The sequence below is a fragment of the Micromonas commoda genome, chromosome 10 (assembly GCF_000090985.2).
Source record: "Micromonas commoda chromosome 10, complete sequence".
NCBI lineage: Eukaryota > Viridiplantae > Chlorophyta > Mamiellophyceae > Mamiellales > Mamiellaceae > Micromonas > Micromonas commoda.
The window spans coordinates 1055341-1080476 of record NC_013047.1 but is presented as its reverse complement, the minus strand read 5'-3'; the positions used below and the strand labels follow the sequence as shown (position 1 = coordinate 1080476).

At 66.7% G+C, this 25136-nt stretch overlaps 12 protein-coding genes across 12 annotated transcripts; 6 read left to right on the top strand and 6 right to left on the bottom strand.

Annotated features, from left to right (window-relative positions):
• Nucleotides 1–329: 329 nt before the first annotated feature.
• MICPUN_62174 (hypothetical protein) lies at nt 330–1011 on the bottom strand (the record flags this gene model as incomplete). The annotated part of the gene is made up of 2 exons (XM_002508562.1): nt 330–791; nt 883–1011. 2 exons carry the CDS (start codon nt 1009–1011, stop codon nt 330–332), a joined length of 591 nt encoding a protein of 196 aa, XP_002508608.1.
• A 493-nt stretch (nt 1012–1504) lies between these two features.
• On the top strand, nt 1505–6487 carry MICPUN_62173 (predicted protein; the record flags this gene model as incomplete). The annotated part of the gene is made up of 2 exons (XM_002508844.1): nt 1505–4746; nt 4859–6487. 2 exons carry the CDS (start codon nt 1505–1507, stop codon nt 6420–6422), a joined length of 4806 nt encoding a protein of 1601 aa, XP_002508890.1. The 3' UTR covers nt 6423–6487.
• Nucleotides 6488–6546: 59 nt separating this feature from the next.
• On the top strand, nt 6547–7536 carry MICPUN_69836 (predicted protein; the record flags this gene model as incomplete). The annotated part of the gene is made up of 2 exons (XM_002508843.1): nt 6547–7338; nt 7456–7536. Coding segments are annotated over 2 exons (873 nt in total), but the record flags the coding sequence as incomplete, so codon positions are not given.
• A 305-nt stretch (nt 7537–7841) lies between these two features.
• MICPUN_62171 (predicted protein) lies at nt 7842–8860 on the bottom strand (the record flags this gene model as incomplete). The annotated part of the gene is made up of 2 exons (XM_002508561.1): nt 7842–8423; nt 8531–8860. The coding sequence occupies 2 exons, from the start codon at nt 8858–8860 to the stop codon at nt 7842–7844; spliced, it is 912 nt and encodes a 303-aa protein (XP_002508607.1).
• Nucleotides 8861–9102: 242 nt separating this feature from the next.
• Nucleotides 9103–12219, top strand: MICPUN_62170 (predicted protein; the record flags this gene model as incomplete). The annotated part of the gene is made up of 1 exon (XM_002508842.1): nt 9103–12219. One exon carries the CDS (start codon nt 9103–9105, stop codon nt 12217–12219), a length of 3117 nt encoding a protein of 1038 aa, XP_002508888.1.
• A 191-nt stretch (nt 12220–12410) lies between these two features.
• Nucleotides 12411–13409, top strand: MICPUN_102857 (predicted protein; the record flags this gene model as incomplete). Its single annotated transcript, XM_002508841.1, has 1 exon — nt 12411–13409. The coding sequence occupies one exon, from the start codon at nt 12411–12413 to the stop codon at nt 13407–13409; it is 999 nt and encodes a 332-aa protein (XP_002508887.1).
• A 44-nt stretch (nt 13410–13453) lies between these two features.
• On the bottom strand, nt 13454–13717 carry MICPUN_86058 (predicted protein; the record flags this gene model as incomplete). Its single annotated transcript, XM_002508560.1, has 1 exon — nt 13454–13717. A coding segment is annotated over one exon (264 nt), but the record flags the coding sequence as incomplete, so codon positions are not given.
• A 191-nt stretch (nt 13718–13908) lies between these two features.
• On the bottom strand, nt 13909–15076 carry MICPUN_69156 (chromate ion transporter family; the record flags this gene model as incomplete). The annotated part of the gene is made up of 2 exons (XM_002508559.1): nt 13909–14230; nt 14318–15076. Coding segments are annotated over 2 exons (1081 nt in total), but the record flags the coding sequence as incomplete, so codon positions are not given.
• Nucleotides 15077–15727: 651 nt separating this feature from the next.
• On the top strand, nt 15728–17846 carry MICPUN_102855 (predicted protein; the record flags this gene model as incomplete). Its single annotated transcript, XM_002508840.1, has 6 exons — nt 15728–15844; nt 15974–16213; nt 16360–16966; nt 17092–17457; nt 17516–17586; nt 17670–17846. 6 exons carry the CDS (start codon nt 15728–15730, stop codon nt 17844–17846), a joined length of 1578 nt encoding a protein of 525 aa, XP_002508886.1.
• Nucleotides 17847–18420: 574 nt separating this feature from the next.
• On the bottom strand, nt 18421–19571 carry PETF3 (ferredoxin, chloroplast precursor). The gene is made up of 4 exons (XM_002508558.1): nt 19354–19571; nt 19055–19123; nt 18789–18905; nt 18421–18640 (listed from the first exon to the last, which is right to left on the bottom strand). Exons 1-4 carry the CDS (start codon nt 19549–19551, stop codon nt 18623–18625), a joined length of 402 nt encoding a protein of 133 aa, XP_002508604.1. The 5' UTR covers nt 19552–19571; the 3' UTR covers nt 18421–18622.
• Nucleotides 19572–19842: 271 nt separating this feature from the next.
• MICPUN_62165 (predicted protein) lies at nt 19843–20518 on the top strand (the record flags this gene model as incomplete). Its single annotated transcript, XM_002508839.1, has 2 exons — nt 19843–20176; nt 20250–20518. The coding sequence occupies 2 exons, from the start codon at nt 19843–19845 to the stop codon at nt 20516–20518; spliced, it is 603 nt and encodes a 200-aa protein (XP_002508885.1).
• A 3794-nt stretch (nt 20519–24312) lies between these two features.
• MICPUN_85968 (predicted protein) lies at nt 24313–24882 on the bottom strand (the record flags this gene model as incomplete). Its single annotated transcript, XM_002508557.1, has 1 exon — nt 24313–24882. A coding segment is annotated over one exon (570 nt), but the record flags the coding sequence as incomplete, so codon positions are not given.
• Nucleotides 24883–25136: the final 254 nt, after the last annotated feature.

Below are 25136 nucleotides of genomic sequence, written 5' to 3'. Positions count from 1 at the left end.
TTTTTTCTTACATTTTTTCTTACAAGACGAGACTCGTCGACGACGGCGACGCGGCGCTTGATCGTTGCCTAACTTCAGATGGTGGAGTTGTAGTCCATCAAAGTCGAACTAGCTTAGCTACAACTGCGCGTCGCATGAATCGACGAACAGTGTAACTTGAGCGTAATTCCACCATCTGAACTTAGCGAACATGTACTCCGACCTCACAAACAAGCGTCGCGTCGCCGTGGAAAGTCTCAACACAAGCGTTCTTACATCGTCGATGGGTCAGCCCTGCGCTGACCGGTGCTCGTTCACGTCACACGCGGAGACCCGCGCGTGCGTTCCGCTCAGAAGATCCCCTCGGACCAGTTGCGACTCTTACCGCTGGCGTCCGCGGCGATCTTGTAGTCCATCACGGACATGGGCTTGGCTCCGTCGGCGGGTTTGTCGAACTTGGACGCGCCGGTATTTTTCATCGCCGGGTTACTGTTGGGATCGAACACGGAGCGCCACGGGTCGACCCTGCCGCCGGAGCCGGATTTACCGCCGCTGGCGACGGAGTAGATACCGCCGGGTTTGACTCCTGAGAGGCCGGCGGCGGCGACGACGGAGCGAACCTCCTTCTCGCGGTTGGCGGCGTCGAGGCTGGTTCGCCTGTGCGCCTCCCACTTATCGCGCAAGAAGTCGTTGGCTTCCTCCTCGCCGCCGGCGAGAGGCAGGTGGCCGAATGAGTCGCTGTTGACCATCTTGGTGTGTGCGTTGGGAGGATCGACGCCGAGGACGGTTCGCCAGAGCGAATCCTTCTTTCCCTGCGAAGACGCGGGCTCACGGAGGGTCAGTCTCGGAAGGTGAGACGATAAACTCTCGTCGCATCGAGGAAGAGATTGGCGGGAGACGCACCGGGCGAGGCTCCCAGATCTCGTCGATGTCGCCGGTGGGGTAGCCCTTGTCCTCGACAGGGACGTTTTTCGTGGGCTTGGCCGCCTTGTTCGGCTGCTCGCTCGGGTCTTCCATCCAGTTGGGCTGCATGGTTGCGTTGCTTCGTAAAAGTGCTTGTTAGTTGTCGCTTTTTTCCCGGGAGCGCTTTTTCCTCCTTCACGAAGCGGAGCCTGAGCGCGGTGCGGTGTCGTATCGACGGGCGTTCGTGGGGCGGGTGCGGGTATCGGCGACGGAGTCGACGATGGCGCGCGCGATGTGTGTCGCGCGCGGATCGTGAGCGCGTCAAGACGGTCAAGACCACGCGCATTATCCGAAACAAAATATCTTGCCGCGTCAGCAGGATCTTCCACAATGTTCCCTCGCGATGAATTTTTTTTCTAACCACAAAGTCCATAGAGATGTAACAATGAATAGGTCACGAATCGTAGCCTATTTCGATGTACAGGAATCATGCAAACGATGATAAACTTCTCAAATTCGGGGCGGAACGAAACGCCCACATTTGAATTTCCGGCTCCACTCCCATCAACGGTCGTTCGCCTCGACGCCGCGGCGACGCCACCTCCGCCGAGCTCGACCGAAGATGACCACGCCGGCGTCCCACGGTCCATCCGGCGGCGGGTTAACCCCCCCGCCCGCCTTCGACGACGGCGATACGTTCGACGACCTCGGCGTCGACGGCGACGCGTACCTCGCGTCGCTGCTGGACAAGGCTGGCGGGGATCTCGCGGCCGAATCGCAAGCCGCGCTGGACGACCCGGACGCCCTCGCGGCGCTCGTGGCGAAGCGCGAGGCCGAGGAATCGACCGCCGTTGAGGTCGATAGCCTGAAGGCGTCCATCGCGGAGAAAGCGCGGCGGGTTTTGGACCACCCGTCGTCGCCCGCGAGGGTGCACAACAAGACCGGAGTGCTCGGCCGTGAGCTCATGGACGGTCTCGCCGACGACGCGCGCGCGCTCGAGGTTCCCACCACGTCCCCGATGTCCGAAGCTCGCAAAGCCGCGGAGCGCGAGAGGCTCGCCGCCGCGCTCGCCCGGCGCAGGGACGCGAGCGCCAAGTACGGCAGGGTCGACCCCGCCGACAAGCGCCGATGGCCGTCGAAACGCGAGAACGAGCGCAGGCTTCGAGAGCTCGAGGACGCGCGCAAATCGTACGAGCGCCGCTACCCGCCCGCGAAGATCGACGCGGGCGGCGGCCTGCGACTCCCCGCGCGCGTCGACGCCCAACCGCAGACGCCAAAGGCCAAGGAGAATCGCGCCCCGTCCGCCACGGCCGTGCGCAAACCGCGCCCGTGGCGTCACAACGCGCTCGCTTCCTACGACAAAAACGACCAAATATCCGTATCCTTCGACGACACCCGCCGGTTGAAGACGCTCGCGACGAACCGCCGGGCGTACGGCACCAAGCCGACGCGTAAGAACGACGCGGGGCACAAGGACGGGTGGAGGGTGGACCGCGAAAAGTACCCCTCGTTTAAGAATTGGCTCTCCGAGCGCAAAACCGACCTCGTCGACGAGAGACGGCGAAACGAGGAACTCGCGGCGAAGATGCGCGAGCGCGCCGAACGGGAGAAGGAGATCCGCGCGCGGGTCCGCGGGCAAAAGGCAAAGGCGGGCGGCGACGGTTCGGATCCAGCTCCTTCCGCGGCGGTTGACGTCCCGGCGACGTCGGGCGACAACCCGGCGCTGGCGAACTTTCTCGCCATGTGCGACGAATTCGCCAAAGGCGAGGACGGCCTCGAGGAGTTCGTGTCGGACCCGGCGTGGAGGGCCGCGGCGACCAAGGCCATCGAGGCTAAAGCCGTGGAGGCGGCGAAGGCTGCGGCGAAGGCTGCGGTCGCCGCCAAGGAGCGCATGATCGAGGACAGGCTCTTGACGCAGAAGATCGTCGCCGAGGAGGAGAGAGCGGACGAGGAGGCGCTCCGCGTCCGGGACCCCGCCGTCTGGTCCCCGCCGTCGGTGCCCGAGCCCCGCGGCCCCGTCGAGACGGTCATGGACGGCGACGTCGTCCTGAAAAAGACCGACGTCGAAGCCGACGTCCATGGCGACGACGACGACGATGAGGACGAAAAGAATGCGGAGGAAATCGAGGCGGAGGAGGAGGAGGAGGAAGCCCCTCCCGACCCGGCGATCGTCTCCAAGGAGCAGCTCATCGCGAACGCGCTCGCGGCCATGTCCGCGGACGAGCGCACCGCCGCCCGCGCCGCCGCGTGCAAGGGATGGACCGCGGATTTCTCCGGAACATTCTTCAAGGGGACCGGAACCGTCTCGAAAAAAGGCCCGGCGCACCCGAGCAAGACGCCGACGTGGTGCGAGAAACCGCGGCCTCAAACGACTTCGCACGCCGCGAACGACGGTGAAGACGTCAAACTCGACGTTAAAGACCTCGCGGTTGAGTTCATCGGACCGAACGCGGCGGACCTGGCGTACGCCGCGCTGCACCCAAACTCTGAGGCGCCGGCTGCGTCGAAGCCGACTGATGAGCCGAAGCGAAGATGGTCCGTCGTCACCACCGCGGATGAGGCGGTGGCGCGGGGACTGGTCGCGCCGCCCGGTGAACCGGGATTCGACATGGCCAAGGTGAAGGAGGTGCTCGAGTGCGAGTTCATGGGCCCCGCGGGCGATTACATGGCCCTGCAGGCGGTCTTTCCCGGCGCGAAGGACCCGACGGCGCCGGCGCCGCGCGACAAGTACATGAAAAAAAAGAAAGTCGTCGAGGGCAAGGCTCTGAAGATGCACGCGGAGCGGATCAAGGAGGGCGAGTTCGCGCTGCAGACGGGCGTGCCGCAGCTCGCGGTCGAGTTCATCGGCACCAACGCGCGGGAGCTCACTGCGGAGGCCATCGCGGGGTACCTCAATCCGCCTCAATCCGCGACTGAGAATGTAGTCGGGAATTTCCCGGCTGCGTTCGGAGGCGACCCGGACGAACCGACCGCCAACGAGACCATGGAGACGATGGACGAGGAAGAATACGCCCAGTTCATCGCCGCGGATCCCGTGCAGGGCGCCGTTGATCTCCCCGCCCCGCGCCCGCCCTTACTCCTCGCCGATTTACTCGCCGCGGAAGCCGCCCGGAAGGAAGCGGGCCAAGCCGACGAGTACGACGACGACGAGGTTCAGGACGACTTTGAGGAGTTTGCCGCCGAGGCGGAGGAGATCAAGACGTCGCGTCGCAACTCCGAGAACGTGGGTGGTGGTTCGATGACGTCGCCCGCGGATCCGCCCGGTGCGTCACCGCCCGGCGAGTCACCCCCCGCCGGTGACTCTTCGGTCGCCGGTGCCGATCCGGATGATCCGATCGTCACCGACGACGCCGTCGAGGAGGCGCTGGCGAAGTACTCGATCAGCATGGACTCGAGTAAGTACTCGCCGATCAAGGAGAACGACGGGACGCTCGACGCCGTGCGGCGATTGGTCAACGAGGGATCCGCCGACGCCCTCGAGCCAATGACGCATGGACAGATGGACACGGGCGGTTTAAAAGCCGCGGCGGATGCGATGGCTCGCGGCGACGTCGTGCCGCCCGAGGCGATCAGCGACGCGGCGCGCGCGATGGGCGTCCCGGGCTTCGGCGCGGATTGGCGGGAGACTGGGCGCGCGGCGGAGACGGCGGCGGCGGGCGCGGGCGGCGGAGACGCGAACCCGTGGTCGGGGGACGGCGATGGCGGCGGCGGCGAGGCGCCGAGCGCGGAGGAGGTGCTGCGGGAGGGCGAGGCTGTCGCGTCGAAGGTTGACGCGGCGGTGTCGGGCGGGGACGTCCCGGGCAGGGACGACGCGAGGGCTCTGCTCGACGGCGTGAAGGATCGCGTCGGCGTCGCTTTCAACAAGTGACGAGAGTACCGTCTGTCATCGTAGTCCGTGTCTTCTTCTGTACAAAATTGAACTCGGGACGTCCAACCTGACCAACGTTTCGCGAGTTGTTTCCAAACTTTTGGATAGACGCGTGAGCGACTGGGAGATACGCGACCGGCGCACGCACCGGTTGACCGCGCCCGCTCGTCCCCGTCTCGGAACCGAGCTCGCGATGCGTGCGATGTCGTTCGCCTCCCCGACGGCGTTCGCGGCGCGTCGCGGCGCCGGCGACGTCCGACCGCGCAAGATCGCGGGTGCCGTCGTGCGCGTGCCACGTGTGCGTTCTGCTGCGCGGCCTCCCCTTCGTGCCGTTCGCGGCGCCAGACTCCGCCCCGTCGCCGCGAGCGACGACTCCGAATCCAAACCCTCCTCCGCGGACACCCTCAGCGCGCTCGACGCCCTCCTCGGAGCGGACCCATCCGACGACTCCGACGCGAACGACGACGAAGACGACGACGAGGCTCCGATCATCTCCATCCCGCTCCTCTGGATGCAGATGCCGGGTCAGACCCCCGCGCAGCAGCGTCAGACGGGCGGGTCCAGCGTCGCCTCCGCGCTCACGAACGACGCCGCCCCGGGCCCCGGCAACGTCTACGCCGCCATCACCCTCGGCCTGCCCGACCGCGCCACGAAGAGCCAGCAGGAGCGCGGGGTCAAAGGCGTCGAGCTCGACTTCTGCGTCGACACCGCGTGCACCACGAATTTCATCCTGCCCCAGGTGGCGTACGGGCTGGACATGCAGATCGTCGGCACCGCGCCCGCGGGAACCGGCGCGACGGGCGCCATCGGCGGCGGCCAGGAGATGCTCCTGGGCACCGCCAAGCTCGGTGGTAAGGCGGCCAAGGAAGACGTCGCCGCGATAACCGGCCTCTCCGCCGCGGTGGTGCCGGTGCCGGCGCCGGGAACGGCGGGGATCCTCGGACGCTCGTTCCTTAACTGCTTCGACGCCGTGGCGTTCGACTGGGGCCCTTCCGCGGCGGGCGCGAGCGGCGACGACGGGGGGATTCGAACCCTCGACCGTGTCGGCGCGGTGATGGACTTTTACCAGGAGTACGACTGGGACGCGGGCGCGGAGGACGGGCTCGTCACCGCCGATCTGGACGAGCTCCCGTGCGGTTTGCTCGCCGTGAACGTCACGCTGAACGGCGTGGCGATGCCCGCGCTGTTGGACACGGGGGCGCCGCAGACCATCGTCAACAGGGCCGCGGCGGCTGCCGCCGGCATCGCCGTCGGATCGAACGCGGGTACCGACGGGGTTGGCACCGAAAAGAAAGGTAAGTCGTCGAACCCCTTCGGCGGGTTGATGGACGCCCTCGGGAAAGGTAAGGAAGCGGCGCTGGCTGACAAGGGCGTGATGGTGATGGGCGCGGGGGGTAAACCCGAGCGGTTGGACCGCGTCGACGGTGCCGGCGTCGACCTTCGGGTGGTGACCGACGAGGGTGTCGGTACACAGCTGTCGGTTCGATCGATCCTCGTCGGTGAACTCGCCGCGTTCCAGGCTGGGCTGGGGTTGCCGCCGCCGGTCGACGGGGACGATTCGACGGGTGGGCGACCGGGGGTGATCTTGGGGCTGGACGCGTTGATGTCGAGGGACGAGGTGGTGATCAGCACGAGGCCGGCGCCGCACGGGAGACCGAGGATGCAGCTGTGAGAAAAAGTGTCAGCCTCCGCTGGAGCCTCAAACCTAATAAAAAAAGTTTTAGCCGCGTCGTCGCTTGGCACATCTCGGAGCGCCGGGCATGACGGACAAGCGCAAGCGCGACGATACCCTCGCCGCGCACAACGTCGCGCTCCATTACAGCGGCAGGGAGAATCAGAGCGTCGGGCAGCGCCAGCAGTCCCCGATCTACCACCTGCGATGCCTCAACAACTGGGTCAAGTCCATGCTCATCAACGCCTACGTCCGCGAGAAAGATCGCGTCCTGGACTTCGCGTGCGGCAAGGGCGGCGACCTCACCAAGTACCGCAAGGCGAGGGTCGGAACGTACACCGGCGTGGACATCGCGCTCGAGTCCGTCAGGAGGGACGCGGTGGGACGGTACAACGGCGGTAACTACCCGTTCCCCGCCAAGTTCATCGCGGGCGACGCCTTCACCGCCGACCTCACCCAACACCTCCCGGTGAAATCGTACGACGTCGTGTCCTCCCAGTTCGCCATACACTACTCGTGGAGCACGGAAACGCGCGCGAGACGGGCGTTACGGAACGTGAGCCAGATGCTCCGCCCCGGCGGACACTTCATCGGCACCACGGTGGACTCCAACGTGCTCGTTCGCAAGCTCCGAGCGACGGACGGGATGACGTTCGGCAACTCCATCGTCGAGGTGACATTCGACGACAGGTTCAAGCGCAAGACGTTCGACGCGGAAAACGGGCCGTTCGGGCTGCAGTACGCATTCACGCTCCAAGACGCGGTGACGGCGTGTCACGAGTGGATGGTCCCGAAACGCGCGTTCGTGGATCTCGCGGAGGAGTACGGCTTGGAGCTGGTCGAATGGCGAAATTTGCACGATTTCGTTCACGACAAGCTCGGCGCAGGCGCGAGCTCGGAGTCGAACGACGCCAACGTCGAGGGAGGGGGGACCCCAGGGCCGGCGCCCAAGCCCGGCGAGGTGCACGGGGGTAAACGCGCGGCGCACGCGCTGTGGCGGTCCAGCATGGGCGTTGGACGCGTCGGGGACGAGACGTTGAGCGAGGACGAGTGGGAGGCGGCGCATCTTTACGCGGCTTTCGCGTTTAGAAAGGCGGGCGCGGCGACGGCGGCGGCGGCGGCGGTGCTGAACCGCCCGGACCCGGGTAGGGCGGAGGCGGTGAGGGCGGAGGACGTGCTGGTGCTGGAGGGCGCGGCGTAACCCGAACGGTCGGCGCGACGGTCAGTAACAGGCAAGGCGACGTTCGCGCGACGTCGTACTATTCATTTCAAAATCACAAGAGCCGCTCGCTTCGCTGAATGAAAAGCCGCTCGAAAGTCGTCGTCATGTCACAACCCCTCTCATTCGAAACCCAAAACCCCGTCACCCCGTCCCGTCCCGTTCGTGCTCGGGACGAAGGCGAGTCGGTGTGTGCACGTTTAATACGGCCCGCGTCGGTCGTCGTACCCGCGAGAGTCGCGCCTGTCGCGGCCGCCGCCGTAGCCGCCGCGATCGTCGTCGCGGGAGTAAGGGTGGTAGGAGTCCCTGCCCCGGTCGTCGTAGCCGCCTCCGCGCCTGTCGTCGTAGCCGCCTCCGCGCCTGTCGTAATCGCGGGCGCCGCCTCGGTCGTAATCGCGGCCGCCTCCGTAGCCGCCGCCGCCGCCGCCGCCGAGGTCGTGGGAGAATTTGCAGAATTGCCTGGTGCAGTTTCCCTTCTGAAAGTCGTAACAGATGTCCGAACGACCGCCGCCGCCGCCGTAGCCGCCGCCGCCGCCGTAGCCGCCGCCGTAGCCGCCGCCGCCGCCGCGCCCGCCGCCGTAGCCGCCGCCGGAGTCGCCGTGGGAGAACCTGCAGTTCTCGCGGTTGCAGTTGCCGCGCATGAAGTCGCGGCAGGTGTTGTCGCGGGGGGGCGGGGGTCCGCGATCTTCGCCTTGCGTGCCGCCGGTGACGCGCTCGGCGCGGGGCTTGCCCTTGCGGTCGTCGAAAGACTCGTCGTACTCGACGCGCGCGCCCTCGTTGAGCTGGGAGATGGGACGAAAGGAGGGTGGGATCGGTCAGAACGAGATCGGATTAATTAATTAGGGCGCCGGTGGGGGATGAATGCGACGTGATCGGGGCGCGAACGCACCATGTTGCCGTCGGTGATGGAGGAGAAGTGGCAGAAGAGGTCCTCGCCGCCCTGGTCGGGGGTGATGAAGCCGAACCCGCGGGGGTTCCAGCGGCCCGCCACGCCGGTCTTGCGCTCGCCTCGCGGGGGCGGCGACGACCCGTACCCGCCCCGCGCGGGAGAGCGGGATCGGCTGCGGGACCTGCCGCGGGGCGATCGGCTCCGGCTGCGTTCGCGGCGGTCGGCGGGGGAGCGCGAGCGGCTGCGGCGCGCGGGGGCGTCGTCGTGCCGGTCGTCGCCGTCGCCGTTAGGCGCGTCGTTATCGCGGGGGCTGTCCTGGGGGCTCGCCATGGTGGTGCAGCCGTGGGTGTGCCGAGGATCTGCGTGGGGAATTGAGCACACCTGGCGACCTCGCAGCGGCGGCGGTGCTGGCGGTCGCTTCTCTCTTTTCTCTTTTTTGTCAACCGACCGACCTGGTTTTTTTCACCAGTCACAGACTGTCCAAACCCCCGGACACGGCGATCCACTGTCCGACCAGCGATCGGCACACACAGACGAAATTCAAACTGTCTCCCCATCCTCGGAGCACACCGATGGGCGAGCCGAGCAGCCCGCTTCGGCGGTCGGACCCCGCGGTGCGGGTCCGCGGCGTCGCCGCGCGCGCGATGACGGACGGTGCGGTCGACCTGCGGGGCGATCCGCTCCGCGCGTCCACCCCAGGGCGGCTCCAGGGCGCCGTATCCGTCGCGTCCCCGGTCGGCGCCCACGCGGTGGAGACCATCGAGGAATCACCACCGCCCCCGCCCGCCTCGACGCCGACCGGGGACGACGACGACGACGCGTCGCTCGGACATCTCAGGGCGCGCAACGCCGAGCTGCGCGAGAGGCTGCGCGAGGCGAGCGACGACCTCGCGCGCGCCAGGGAGCGCGAGACCGCGGTGTCGGGCGCGCTGCGCGCCTTCCGCGAGCGACAGGAGAAGCTCACGCGCGAGCTCTCGTCCGCCGCGGCGACGGAGGCGGAGGTTCGGCGCGCGCACGAGAGATGCGCGGAGCTCGAGATTGAGGCGACGTCGCGCGACGTCGAGACGCGCGAGGCGACGCGACGCGCGGAAGACGCCGAGTCGCGCCTCGCGGCGACAGCCGTCGAGCTCGACGAGACGAAAGCGAGACTCGCCGAGCTAGTAGAGCTGCGCGCTAAACCCGTCCCCGCGTCGCCCTCGAGGTCGTCGTCCTCGTCCGGGCGCGCGGCGGAGTCCGTCAGGGACATCATCGTCGCCGCGGCGGAGGCGGCGGCGTCGCGCAAACGCGGGCTGCTCAACGGGGCGCCCAAAGGGGAAGGGGACCCGTCGTCCGAGGATGCCTTCGCGTCCATCGAAGAATCGGAAGAGCTCGAGCGACGCGTTCACGCGCGAGTGGAGGAAGCGTTGGCGCAGGCGCAGCGCGAGTGGCGGAGCGAGATGGACGCGATGGACGCGGAGCGGTGTGCGGAGGTGGCGTCACTGCGCGACGCCCTCGCCCGCCTTCGCGCGGAGAGCGACGAGGAACGACTCGAGAATCAATTCAACGGTGAGAGTCACGAAAAGGAGAGAGCCGACGCCGCGGAAGCGCGGGCGGTCTTGGCGGAGGAACGCGTCGCATCGGCGGAGCGCGCCGCCGCTACGACCGCCGCCGAGCTCGCGACGGAACGCGACCGGTCCGCGTCGCTCGTAGCGGAACTGGAGGCGGTGCGGCGCGAGCGCGTCGAGGCTGAAAAGGAGCGGATGAAAAACGCCCTTGACTCCTCCTCCTCCTCCTCATCCTCTCTCGTCGCTTCCCTGCGCGACGAGCTCGAGGCTACCAAGCGCCTGGCCGCGATACAGGAACGCGAGGTGGCGCGCGCGACGCACGCCGCCGCGGAGCAGGCGGCGAGAGGCGGGTGGACCTCCGAGCAAGCCTCCGCGGCGGCGGCGGCGGCGGCGGCGGTGCCCCAGGCGCTCCTCGAGCGGTGGAGGACGGAAGTTTTTCGGCTTTTGCTGGAGCAGAGACGCGCGCCGATCGACGCGGCGACGATCGCGCGCGAGCACGTCGCGGAGGTGGACGCGCTCCGGGGTACGATCGCGGAGGTGCGTGGCGCGTTGGAGGTGGCGGAGGCGGCGCGGGACGCCGCGGAGGCTCGAGCGAGAAGCCTCCAATCCGCGACAGCCGACGCTGCGAAGAAAGCGGAGACGGCGGAGCAAAGGCTCGCGCTAGAACGCGAAAACGCGCAAACGCTCGCGAAGACGGTGGCGTCGTTCGCCGCGCAGTTTGATCGCAAGTGCGACGCGTTGGAGAACGCCAGGCACACGCTGGAAGGCCTCGCCAGGCGGACCAAATTCGCTTCGTCGCGGGTGGGTCTCATCGCCGCTTTACGAACGTCGGACACGACTCGGACAGCGTCGGACAAAACCGTTTCGGAAAACGCCCGGGCGGCTCTCCTCCCACCCCGACGCGACGCCCCCAAACCCCACGACGGCTCCCAGAACGTCGTTCGCGAGCTCGAGGTTGAGATTACGAGGCTCCAGTCCGAGCGCGCCATGCTCCTCCGCGAGCTCAAAGCTTCGACGTGCAGAAGAGACAAAGCAATGACGGACGCCGCCACACGGGCCGACCGCGCCGAAGCGGACGCGAGGGAGGCGCGCGACGCCGCGCTCGCGGGCGCCGCCGACAACCGCCGGCTTCTCACGCGGCTGGAGCGCGCCGAGGCTTGCGTTGAGCGGCTGGAAGGGGAGTGTTTAAGCCTTCGCTCTCGGCTCGAGGATAGAGACGCCGAGTGCGGCGTGTTACGCGACGAATTCGAAAAGGCCAAGAATGGTTTGGCCGAGTCCGCGCGTCGCAAGCTGGACGCCGCGGTGGCCACCGCCAAGGCGGAGGCGGAGACAGAGGCCAAGTCAGCCGCGAGCGGGCTGCGCAGGGAGGCGGACGCGGCGAGGCGGGAGGCGTCGAGAGCGTCGGTGGCGGCTCGAGCGTTGGAGCGATCGATGGAGAAGCAGCGCGAGCGCATGGAGGAGGAGCGCGCCGTCGCCGTCGCCGCGTTGGAAGGGAAGGTTAAATCGCTGGACGGCGTCGTGAAGGAGCTCAGGCGCGAGCGAAACGCGCTGCTCGCGGACGCGCGCGCGCACAGGGCTCGCCGCAGGCTCGAGGAGCGGATGGGGCCCGGGGGTTCCGTTAACGGTGTGGATTCAACGCCGAGCGTTTCGGCTCGGTCGTCTCCGGCGCGATCGTCCCCTCCCGGGTCGCGCGCGCGCGTCTCGTTCCGCGACGAGAACGCCGCGCCGACGACGGACGGGATGGGGAAGGTGGCGGCGGCGCGGTCCGTCCGCGAGCGTTACGACGAGCGTTACGACGAGCGTTACGTTGCCGAAGAAACGTTTGAATTCGGCAAGCCGCCCGCCGCGGCGAAGGGCCGGTCGCTCGGCGCGTTGCTCGAGTCCGCGGCGGGTCCGGAGGGGACGGAGGCCGCCGCCGCCGCCAGCCCCCGCCCGGGCGTTTTCCGAAACGGTCACGACGCGACGGTTACGACGTACGATCCCTCGTCGTACGCGTCGCCCCCGCGCGCGACGGTAACGGTTTCGATGGAGGATCTCGAGAAGAGCCCGAGCTGGCAGCTCCGTCGACGGCTGCAGTCGCTGGAGGCGAGGGCGGCGCGGCTGTTGGAGGAGGAGGAGGAGGAGGAGGAGGAGTGCGCGGTTTGAGGGTACGAGTAGCCCGGCGGTGGATCGACGGACCGACCCAGCGAGAGAGACGAAAACATCGCCGTCGATTGACCTGAGGAGAGCGCCAAAAGCCATCTCAGTGCGTTTAATACTTTTATAAGATGCGCGACGATCGATCGGACACTTGGCGACGCGCCGACGGCGCGCGATTCCCCCGGCCCCGCCGAACGATGGGTAAGGGTAAGAAGTCCAAGTCCGGCGGACCCGGCCCGGAGGTGGGCGAGTGCGAGGCGGCGGTGAAGGCGGCGAACGAGGGCCACGAGCTCGTGCCGGTCGTCGAGGAAACCCTAGACGCGATGGAGGCTCGTCACCGGCGGGAGCGCGCCGCGGTGGAGGCGCTGTGCGCGTCGCTCGGCCAGTCCAAGCCGGAGAAGGATAAGAGGGTCAAGATGATGGGGTGGATCAGCCAGAGGCAGTACGAGGAGACGCGGGCGTGGGAGGATGCCAACGAGGGCGGCGACGAGGGCGGCGACGCATCGTCCGACGACGACGCCCATGCCGCCGACGCGCTCGCGAAGGACGTCTCCGCGAAGGCCACGGTCGCAGACGCCGACGAACCCGGGGCGGCGGCCGGGCAGGGCGGGATGACCAAGGCGATGAAGCGCAGGCTCAAGAAAGAGGCGGAGGAACGCGAACGAGACGCGCGCATCGAGGAGGAGAAGGCCAACGCGGGGCCGTCGGAACGCGAGGATGAGGAAAAGATCCTCCGCCTGCGACTGCAACCATTGGGGCACGCCATCGCCGAGATCAAGGCGGACGGGCACTGCATGTACCGATCGGTGGAGCACCAGCTCTCGGTCAGGGGCGTAACGGACGAAACGGTCGCGACGGACCACGTCTCCCTGCGGCGGATGACCGCCGATCGGCTACGAGCGGACGAGTGGGATTACCGACCGTTCGCCGAGGACTTCGCCGAAGCGTCGGCGTCGGCGGACGAGGGATGGGCCAAGTACTGCGACGACGTGGAAAAGACGGCGGCGTGGGGCGGGCAGCTCGAGCTCGGCGCGCTGGCCAAGGCGCTGCGGCGTAGCATCGTGGTGTTCTCGGCTAGGATGCCAAAGGTGACGATGGGGGAGGAGTTCGCGGGGGAAGGGGAGCCGCTGCTGGTGTGCTACCAGCGGCACGCGTTTGGGCTGGGCGAGCACTACAACTCCATCGTGGACGCGTAGCAGCGCTGACCGTGTTAAAAGGTGTAGCCGTGTTAAATCGTAGACTACAAACACGTACTACTAGTGTTCACGACGGCCCGCGTTTCGGGCAAGCGGTGACTCACCATGCGGTGACTCACCGTGCGGTGACTCACTAGGCGGTGACTCACCGTGCGGTGACTCACCGTGCGGTGACTCACCGTGCGGTGACTCACTAGGCGGTGACTCACCGTGCGGTGACTCACCGTGCGGTGACTCACCGTGCGGTGACTCACTAGGCGGTGACTCACCGGTCGGGGACTCACCGTGCGGTGACTCACCGTGCGGTGACTCACCGGTCGTCACGTGCACCCCGTGGCCCACGCGATGATGCCGAGGACGCCGCCGCCGACGACGGCGAGCGGCGCGGGCATCTTCCAAACTTGCCCCGCCCCGGCGCCCGTCGGAACGCCAAAGTGCGTCGCGTAAAAGGCCAGGAAACCGATCACGACGCTCGCGTCCTTGAACGGGGAGATCTCCCTCACCTTGAACGACATCTGGAACACCGCGGCGACGACCAACCCCACCGCGGAGGAGTTTAGGCCCGGCAGCGCTCGCCGATACACGGGTTGTTTGCGGAAGGCGCCCCAAAAGGGGAGGACGCCGTAGATGAGCATCACGCCCGGTCCGAAGAGGCCGAACCACGCGGCGAAGATGCCGGCGAGGACGTTGATCCCCGCGCGCCTCGCGGCGAGGGCGCCGATGTACGCGGAGAGGTTGAACAACGGGCCGGGCATCGCCTGCACCACGCCCAGGCCCGCGAAGAATTGCTCCTCGGTGATCCACGAGTTCGCGCGGGGCACCTGCACGTAGGAGGTGCACACCGTGGACGCGGTGGCGTTGGCGATGATGGAGCCGTCGATGCCGGCGCAGACGTCCTCGTACTGCACGACGTCCTTCAAGAGGAGGGGAAGGACCACCTGGCCGCCGCCGAAGATGATGGAGCCCGTGCGGTAGAAAGCCTCGAACCAGTACAACTCCTCGTTGCCGTCGTAGTCGCTGGTGTTGACGACGGACGCGACGGCGATCCATATCACGAGCCACGCGACGATTAGGATTCCGCCGCTCAGCTTCGACAGCCCGAGGTGGTGGATCTGCTCCTTGCGGTCGGGAAGCGCGACGTCGTCGTTGCGCTTGGTGTACAGCGTGGTCAAACCGCCGACGACGATGAGCAGAGGGAAGATCCAGTTGGACTGATAGTAATACGCGATCGTCGCCGACATGAGGCACAGCGCGGAGGTGATCTGATCCTTGCACTGGCCCTTAGCTAAACCCACCGCGGCGGACACCACGAGCGCCACACCCGCCGCGGAGAGTCCCGCGCTCAAACCGCGGAGCCATGCGTCAGGGTTGACCAAGATCTCAGCCGCGCCGGCACCCGCGAGCGACATCATGAGCAGCCCGGGGTACTGGAACAGCATGCCGGACATCAGCCCGCCGGGGATGCCCTTCTGGACGACGCCGATGGCGAACGACACCTGCGTGGACGTCGGACCGGGCATGCACTGCCCCAGGGAGAGCAGCTCGTTGAACACGGTCGGGGACATCCATCGCTTCGCCTCGACGAAAACCTTTTCGAAGATGCCGATGTGCGCAGCCGGGCCGCCGAACGCGGTCCAGCCCATGAGCACGAAGCTCCAGAAGATGTCCTTGTACGAGGCCTTCACGAGGGGCTGTTCCTGCTTCTCCGGGTCGTCGGTGGTGTCGATGTTGACCTGGGCCGCCATGGTGACGTGTCGGTCGTTGACGGATAAATTTAATTCACCTGCCGTTCGTTGTGATGGGCGCCGAGGTTTTGGGTAACGACGGCGCGGCGACGACGCGGCGACGACGCGGGGCCTCGCGCGGGTTTACCTACGGGCGCGGCGGTCCGTGGGCGTTCGCGACGCGAGCGCGCGGCGCGGATTGGCCACCGCGTGTCCGTTCGTTGCCACCGGACCGACTCTCGACCTTTACTGGGAGAAAAAGGAATAACCTGGGCACCGGAATCGACCGCGGGTTGCCCACCGCGTGCCGCGCGCCTGCCGGAGTAACGCTCGCGGCCGTTTCGGCTCCCGGGCTTTCGTCCGCGGAAGATCGCCTCGGACCGACGAAGACTGCGCGACACTTCACGCCGCGCGAACAACGCCGCCGCATCGCACTTCGCGTCCCACGCGAGCACCGCGTCGTCCATCGACCCGCGACCTCGCCACCACACCCCACCCGCGCGCCCTCAGTCGCGTCTCGCGTCTCGAGTCGCGTCTCCCAACCCGCGCCCTCGCCAATCGGAGGCGACCCCGAGACTACACTCGCCATCGATCATGCCCGCCGCGGGAGAGAAGCCGGCGCCCGAGCCCGACATGTACGCCTCGCTGGGGGTGTCCAAGACGGCCACCAACACCGAGATCCGCCGCGCCTACCGCAATCTCATCACGAAGGTGCGCGGATACCCCTCCAAACGCACCCGGCGTCCCTCCCTTTGCCGATGGCCGATCGTTGGCTTTTTCCCCCGAAAACGCACGCTCGCCCCGGCGCGCCCGGCTGACCGCGAGCGCCCACCCCAACAGGAGCATCCCGACAAGGGCGGCGACGCCGTCAAGTTTAAGCGAATCCAGCGCGCCTACGACGTCCTCTCCGACCCGGAGAAGCGCTCGCACTACGACGCCACCGGCGAGGTTGAGAGGTCCGTGGAGGAGGAGCTCCTCGAGACGTTCGGCGGGGGCGCGTTCAGGGATACCGGCAGAGACCGCGCGCGTATGGAGAAGGAGTCACTCGCGGACGCCATCGTCTCGCAGGAGAAACAAAAGGTACGTCCCGTCCGTCCCGTCCGCTCGGCCGAACCCGACACCCGTACGCGTCCGCGACGTAATACCGGTTAACCGACCCGACGGGTCGGTTTGCGTCGACGAAAGCGGACTAAACTCTCACGGACTAAACCCTCCTACCGTTCGAGAAGGAATCGCACACGTCGGGATTCGAGGCGTGGATGCGCGCCAGGGGTGAATCCCTCCAGACTTACGGCGTCGATGAAGTCATCGAGCGAAACGGCGTGGTCAAGGGCTCCTACGACGAGGTCCAGCTTCCCAAGATCAGGGCTTTCAACGTGATGTACAAGCAGCCGTCGATGACCAAGCCGGCGGAGGCGTTCGAGGTCAAATCGACGCCGCTCCCGCCCACGCTCGAGTGGGGGCAGGTGCTGATCAACGTCAAGGCTGCGTCCATCGGCCCGGGCGACATCCACCCGCTCTTCGCGTCCTCCATGGATCCAGCCACGACGGAGGCCATGCGTCGACCTCCGTTCGTCGCCGGGTCCTCCATGATCGCCACCGTGCTCAAGACGGGCGCGGGCATCAAGCAGCTCAACGAGGGCGACTGGGTCGTGCCCCACAAGCCCGGGTCCGAGTTTGGCGCGTGGGCGTCAATCGCCGTGGTTCGCGAGAAGGACCTCATCAAGATACCGACGGATTTGATGCCCCTGGAGTACGCCGCGATGCACCGCGAGCTGTGCGTGGCGTACAGGCTCCTGGAGGATCACGGAGACCTCAAGCCCGGCGACGCCGGTGAGCGCCCTTCTCGAATCCTCCTTTTCCTCCTTTTTCCTCCTTTTTTTTCAATCTCCGTTTCAATTTCCTCGACTTGTTGACGGCGCTCGCTTCTCGCCCTTTCCCTCCCCCGTCGCACGCAGTGATTCTTAACGGCGCCACCGGCGCCATCGGCGGCTGCGTCATCCAGCTGTGCGCCATGCTCAAGCTCCGCGCCATCGCCGTCGTCCGCCGACACGAAACCGGCCCGGCGTCTGACCCCGTGAAGGTCGAGAAGCGGCTCAAAGCTCTCGGCGCCGCCGAGGTGCTGGCAGAGGACGACGCCAAGATGGGCGCGTCGGGGCTCAAGTTGGAGCTCGAGAAGCAAAAGTTCTTCGCCAAGCCCAAGCTCGCGCTGGACTGCGTCGGCGGCGTGTCCGCGTCGCGGCTCGCGGAGACGCTCCAGGACGGGTGCGAGCTCGTGTGCTTCGGGTGCGTCACCGGCAAGGCGGTGACGGTGCCGTGGACGGGTGCGTTTATTTTAATCTTTGTACGGGCAATTAGACTGACGTGGTTGTTTGTTTGCAGGTCTCGTCGGCCGCGGCCTCGTCGTCCGGGGGTTCTCCCTCCGCAAGTGGATGGCGGCGAACAAGAAGAAGGTGAGACGAATGCACAAGTTCCAACCGGGAAAACCCTGACTGACTGGACCCACCGTTCGCCCAAACCGTCCCGCCGTTCGCAGGTGCCCAAGATGCTCGAGACGCTCGCCAAGCTCGTCAACGCGGACAAGATCCGGATCGACTTCACCGAGTACGAGCTCTCGTCCGAGTTCACCGAGGCGATGGAGCACGCGCTGGAGCCCGGAAAGGGGACCAAGGTGCTGCTCAGGGTCAACGACGTCGGGAGCACGTACACGTGAGGGACGCCCCACACTCACTCGAAGCGGTTAAGAACGCGGTGAATGCTTTAGCTTTGCCTGACGTCCAGCGCCAGACAGGTTCAGTGCCAAACATAGATTGCGGTGATATCTCCTCTTCTATGTTTGTATGTGCATGTTTGTCTGGCGCTGGACACGAAGCGTCACCACGTTCTTGACCGTCGCGGGTGGGGGAGCGAACTCGGCGCGCGGGTCCGACGGCGAGCGCAGGCGTCCAACTCATATAGGATACTGGTTGATGAATTGCCTCAGATTTTGCATCGTTCAGACACGCAACCCCGAGCAGAAACATCATTTAGAGCGATTTAAGTGATGTTTGAGTTGGCGCAGTAGAGTTACCGCTCGTCCGGTTGCGTATCTGAACTTGATGTTTCCGTTTATGAGCTGGACGCGGCTGCGCTCGCCGCCGACGCGCTACGTCTTGAAATACGAAAAAAACATAAATCTTCGTCCTCGCCCCTCCGCCGCTTACGACTAGCTAGTTTCACATCGGGGACGAGGCGAGTGCGTTGACAAATTTTGGCGACGCGCGAGTGAGTGTGTGTGTGTGATGGTTCGTTCGTCACGATTCCACGCATCCCGTAGTATTAAACAAAGGAGTGGCTAAGGAATCGTCTCTGCGAAAAAATTTGCTCCATCGAGAGCCCGCTGGCGCGACAGGTCACGACCATCCGCACTCAGCGGCTATCGGCAGGCACACCCAAAGCTCGGTCCAACGCCAAGGCCCACCCCGGCGTCAGACCATGCGGCGAAGCCATTTAGTAGAGCTCCTCCTCCTGTTGAGATTGGCGTAGAGGTTGTTGGGAGGGTCGGTCAGCGGCGGGTTTTGGGGAAAATTTCCATCGCCAAAAGCGAGTCGAGTTTGGCAGTGACGTCGTTTTTGGATAAGGACGAGTTATAAACAGGGGTTCGCGCTGTACGCACCATGTGGGTCTTGATGGTGCAGTCGGAGGTGGGGTAGGCGACGCAGGTGAGGACGAAGCCGTTGCCCATCTGGTCGTCATCGAGGAAGGACTGGTCGGACTGGTCGATGGTACCGGCCTGTTGAGATTGGGACGCGTCGCGTGGGCGCGGGGAGGGGCGGTCAGTGCCCGGCCGAACGTTCGGCGAAGTTTTATCCTGAACTCAGGATACAACGTTTTTTTTGGCGGATCAGGGAGCGCGAGTGCGGGGCGGTTGGAGGTACTTACGGTGACCTTGCCCGCGCAGGAGGAGCAGGCACCCGCGCGGCAGGAGTAGGGGAGGTCAATGCCGGCCTCCTGTTACGATGAGGGGGGGGGACGGGGGGTCGAGGCGAAGGTCAGGTCTCGGTTCCGGTGACGGGGTCGTCTTGGATAATCAGCCAAACCCTGCGACGATCGCGGGAATCGCCCGGTTTCGCAGCCCCGGCAACCCCCGATCGCGCGCGCGGCCGATGCGTCGGGACGCCATCGGACGCGCCGGGTTCGATCTGCGGGTAGTATCAGACGCGATGGGATCGTGAACGCACCTCAGCAGCGTCGAGGACGTAGGTGTCGTCGGCGCAGGAGATGTCCTGCTTGCCCTCGGGGGTCTCGAGGGTGACGGTGAAGGCCTGGACCTTCATGCCGCGGGCCTTGGCGACGGGCGCGTTGCGGCGGACGGCAACCTTGCGGCCGGTGAAGGCGGAGCGGGCCACGGTGGAGGTGGAGAGGGTGAAAGCGGACATTTTTGTTATGTGCGTAAGTGTTACGTGTTGTGACCTCCGGGGGCGGCCAACGATCGGGGTTTATTCTCAAATCAGGTCGCGCTTTCCCAACGCTGTCATGGCGGAACAGGTGGCCAACGAACAGTAATCGCCCGGTTCGCGCCTTGCAGGTTTATCCACAAATTTAGTGCGATTTACATTTATACGAATCGACGGTCTAATGACTCGTCCTTTTGGTTGCCAAAAACCTTGCCAAATGTGCATGCAGAGTTAGTGTCGACGGTCCGAGTTGTCTCGCTGTCGTGGCACAAGATGGAGCAGCCGGCTGGCGGGTCGACGCAGGGAAAAAGAGCTGAGAGGACGGAAGGTTCCATCCGGTTCGGCTGCACTTTCACGACCGTCACAGTTGAAGGCGCGACAACAAACGATGCAGGCATCGACGACGACGTTCCGCGCCCGAGCCTGCGCGCCGGCGGGTTTGACCGCCCGTCGCGCGCGCACATACCGCGTGAAGGCGTTCACCGCGCCGAGGACGAGGACGGTCGCCGCGCGCCCCGTCGTCGTCGTTCGCGCCGCCGACGGTGCGTCCCCGCGCCGTTCACCCGTCGTCATGGCAAAAAAGGGCACTCGGCCACGTCGGCGGAGCGTTCGTACCCGCGCCGCGATCCACCCGTGCTCGACCTTCGCTGACGCCCGAACCCCACCCGCATCTCACGCAGGCGAAGGCGAGGAGGCGCCCGCGGAGCCGGAGGTGCGCCGCGATCCGATCTTCGGCTTCGAGTCGCGCGGCGAGCCCGACAAGATTCAGCCCGGCTTTGACACCGCGGAGGGTGGCAAGGTGGGCCCCGTCGGCACGTTCTTCATCTCGCTGCTGCTCATCGTGCTCTTCGGCGCGTCCTTCTTCTTCACGTCGGTGCCGCGGGACGCCATCAAGGGGATGGTGGACCTCTCGGACGATCCCAACGCTCCCACCGACGTGTTCAAGTAGAGCGCGAGAGACGAGACGTGTCGCTCGCTGGTATTAAAAGTTAGGGGTGGTGTAATCAGATAAAAGTCACCTTCGGCGAGTGCGTCGGTGAAATCAGCGGTGAACGCGCTCGATCAGGCCGGATCGGCGGCCCTCTCCTCCTCCTCGTCGTTCGGTTCGAGCGCGCCGGGCCCGTCGTCCCCGGACGTCCCCGGCGAGTTATACTCGAGCGCCGCATCATCATCCGCCCCAGCCGCCGCATCCTCCGCATCGTCATCCCCGCCAGCCGCCCCATCCTCCGCATCCGTCTCTCGTCCGACGATATTCTTCGACGCCACGAACGGCGCGACGACGTCCGCGATCGGCCCGGCGAACAACTCCGCCAGCTCCCTCGCCACCGGGTCCCGCCCCACCGCCACCAGCGCGCACGCGAACTGAACACACTCTCCAAGACACTGCGCGAATAAGTCGGCATCCACGGCGGACAAGTCGGACAACGCGCGAATCGCGGCGGCGGCGAGGGGCTCGCGGAAGGACGCCGCCGCGCGCGTCCTCGCGGCGCGTTCCAGCCAACCCGCGCCGCCGTCGTCGAGGCTTCCCATCCGTCTCGCGACGCCGTTGGGACCGTCGTCATCATTCTTTGCCCCATTGTCACCATACCCGGGGGATGACGAACGATCGTCCTTCGAAGACCCGGGATCGTCCCTCGGCGTCCCGTGCGGCGTCGTCGCGCAGGGGACGGCGACGGCGACGGCGGCGCGAAGCGACTCCCTCACGTGCTGCCGCAGCATGCCCGCCAGGTCCCGCTCCCGCGAAGTCTTCCGATCGGAAGATTGTTTTCCCGATTTCCCGTCGTCGCCGCACGACGCGCTTCGGACGTCGTCCAGCTCCCCGACCAGCGCGTCGAGCAGCAGCTCCCCCGCGGTGCACTCCAGCCGCGCCAGCCTGTCGTCGCCGTGCTGCGCGCCCACCGCGGACGCGTCGTGGTACGCGTCTCGTAAAAGGTTCAGCGTCTTGACGCGAAAAGCGACGGGCGTCGATTGCGAGGGCGACGTCTTCGCCAAAGTCTCCGCCGCGGCTCGCACGGCGAGGAGCGCGGCGACGGCGCCGCCGGAGGTCTCGTCGCGTGACTTGTGACGGTTCGTCTTCTCCGACGCGGACGCCACCGCGGACGCGAACGTGGCGACCACGCCGTCCCAAAAAAGTCGGTCGTCGTGAGGCGTTTTTTCTGACTGTCGCGACTGTGACTGTTCGTCTTCCGAACGTCTTTCAAACGTCGACGCCAGGGACGCCGCGACGTGTCGCGCCGCGGAGACGGCGTGCGCGGCGAGCTCCTGATCGGACGTCCCCGCCATGGCCGGTAACGCCTCGAGTAACGGTTCGAGCAGCGCGTCGCGACGCGGACCGGCGCCCAGCCTCGCGATGATCCCGCAGAGGCGCGAGAGCGAGTGCCTCGCGCGAGCGCGACTCCACTCAACCGCCGTCCGCATCGCCCCAACCGCGCTGGTTTTGGTCGACTCCAACAAACGGATCCGCCGCCGGTCCATGTCGATCACGGGACGAACCGCCACGTCGGCGGCGACGCGCCACGCGTCGAGAGGTAACTGGACGACGGAGCCGCCGTCGGCAAAGGCGTCGAGCGCGGAGAAGATCGCCCTCAGCGCGGGCTCCGGCTCCGGCGCCCACTCGCGGGTTCCAGCGGGTTCGATGTTATCTCTGTAACGGCCTTTGTAACGGTCGTCGTCGCCATCCCCGGACGACAGGGTATCCCCCGCGGCGACGTCGGCCAACGCGCGGAGCGCCGATCGCCACGTCTCGAGCGTCCGGTCGCGGTCGAACGTCGGCTCGCCCGCGGGCGGCGTCGACTCGCCGGGCGGTGACTCACCGGGCGGTGACTCACCGGCGGCGAGCGCGCGTCCGGCGTCGACGGCGACGTCCCTGAGAGTGACGCACGCCAACTCGAGCAGTTCGGCGTGCTCCGCGCTCGTGGGGCCGGCGAGAGGGAGGCTGGGAGCCTGACCCGACGTCTCTCCGTCGATACTCTCCGAACCCGTCTGACTCTCTCCGTTTGTCCCAATGCGCGGGTACGCGAACCGCGCCACCGCGAGCACCGCCCTCTCCGGACTTTCCGGAACTTTCTGGATACACGCCACCACCGCCGGTCCCACCCCCCGCAGCGCCGCGATCGCGACGGCGCCGGAATCGTCGTCCGTATCGACGGATACGGACGCGTCGAGCGCTTCCAGCGCCGCGCGCCATCCGCCGACGCCCAACGCGGGAAAGATTCCGGAAACGTTTCCGCGGCTTCCGGAAGAATCGTCGACGGACAAGGACGCGAGGGCGGCGCCCAGCGCCTCGGCGACGGCGACGCGGCCCCGTTCTCGGTGGCCCCGTTCGCGGTGGCGCCGTTCTTGGTGGCCCCGTTCGCGGCGCCGCGCTCTCAGCGCGGCGGCGAAGGGTTTGAGCGCCTCCGCGGCGATCGAGTTGGTGGACAGCGCGCCGAGTGAGTGTCCCGTCGATAACACCCTCGCCGCGACGGCTCGAAGGCCGTCCGCCGCCGCCACCACCACCGCGTCGTCGTCGTGCGACGTCGCCTCGACGAGGCACTCGCTCGCGCAGGCCCAGACGCGGCTCCAGGCGAGCCTGACCCTCCCGGAGTTGTGCAGGACGACGTCGACGAGTCTCCGCAGCGAAAACGTCCGAGCCGAGCCGCCGTCGGCGGGCGCGAGCTCGCCGCGCGCCACCGCCGCGAGCGCCCGCGTGAACGCCGTGATCTCCTCCGAATCTAACCGGGTGGTACCGACGAAGACGCGATCCACGGCGTCCGCGCCGGCGCCGCCGAGCCACGCCGCGAGGTTCCTTTCGGCGGCGTTGAGCCCTCCGCCGTCGGCGCCGGACGACGATTCGGCGTCGGCGTTTGACGTCGGACGAGTAACGCTCGATGTAACGCTCGCATCGTCCGCCATCCGCGCGAGGTCCCCGGAGGCTCCGGGCGGCCCGAGGGGGTAGTCCGAAAGCGCCGCGGCCGGCACGCCGGCGACGCCAGCCGCCGCCGCCGGCCGATCCGGTCCGGGCGACGATTGGACGGCGGCGAAGGGCGATTGGACGATTGGGCGATTGGACGCTTGGACGCGGGATTGGTCCGTCTGTCCGGGCGTCGGAATCCCCGCACCCCCGTTCGCCGCCGCGTGAAGCTCGTCTAGCCTGGACACCACCTCCAGCACCGCCCGCCAGCACGTCCCCGACACCCCGCTCTCGCCGACGGCGAACTCCAGCAGCGTCATCACAGCCTCCGCGCCCTGCGGAGCCATGCGCCCACCCCACCCAGCCGTGTCAACACCCGGGGCTCCGATCCCGGGCGCGGACGTGAGGAACCCCGCGAGTTGGTCGCGCATCTCCGGGAGCTGCAGCCTCGCCGCGAGGCGGAACGCGGCTCTGGCGCACTCCAGCGGAAGCGCCGCGTGTCCCGCGTCCTCGGCAAATTCAAACGCGTTTCGCAGCGCGGAGAGCAGCGGGACCGAAGCGGAGTCGAGCATGGGCCGCGCCAAACCGGGCTCGCTCGCCGCGTGGAACGTGGGATAGAGGTCATCCTCCGACGATACCACTCCTTTCGCCTTGTCCCCTTTCCCTCCTCCTCCTCCTCCTCCTCGATCGGCGGCGTAGAGGTCGCGGGTCTCCTTCATCACCGTCTCGGACTTGGCTCGCGCCGCGGTGACCGTATCGCGTCTGTGCCAAGGCGTGGCCAAGTTGAGGGACTTGCCGAGGGACGATGACCTCTTCCTTCCGCTCGCGCTCGTGGTGGCCGCCGTCGGGGTGTCGTCCTTCATCACGATCTCCTCGCCGACGATGCGATCGAATATCGTCCCGAGCATGGCGACGTCCATGCTCGCGCCGCTCTCCGCGCTGGTGGCCATTCCGATGAAATCCGCCTTGGTCATCTTCGTGTCCATGTTCGGGTTGTGCGCGTCGGTGTTCAGCATGATGACGGCGAACGCAAGCACGTACGCGGCGTCGGGGTCGGCGAAGACGTTCGGGTTATTCTCGCAGTACTTGGCCGCGAAAGCCTCCATCAGTCGATCGATCTTTTGAGCCTCGCCGGGGAGCCGAAACGCCGACATGAACCGCCTGAGCGCGACGTCGAATTCGTTCCCGACGAAATCGTGCGATTTCACGAACGCCCGCATGACCGCCACCTCGTCGTCGTCGAACCCGCCGAGCAGCTCGCCTATCGCCGTCTTATCCAACCCCTTGGCGGCGAGTAAAAACGCCGCCACCGCGTCCGGATCGTGCACGTCGAGATCCGGGCATCCCGCTAAAGACCCGAGCCCCGGTTTCGCGTTGAACGCGGAAACCGCCGCCTCCACGCTCGCCTTTCGCGCCTTCATCTGGTGAAACTTGTCCGCCTCGCTCGGATCCGCGGAAGTACCACGCGTGTTGAAAGGGGAGTCCGTTCGCGCGGGGGATTCGTTCGGGTGCGTGCGGCGCGGGTGGTGTGTGTCAGATGAGTCATCACGATGTCCGACGGTTCTTCCGGGCGACGAGGGATCGAAATCGTCCCCCGGTGACTCACCGCCTGCACCCTCCCCGCGCGCGTGCCAGACGCGGAGCGACTGCACCATCGCCAGCACGCACTGCAGCG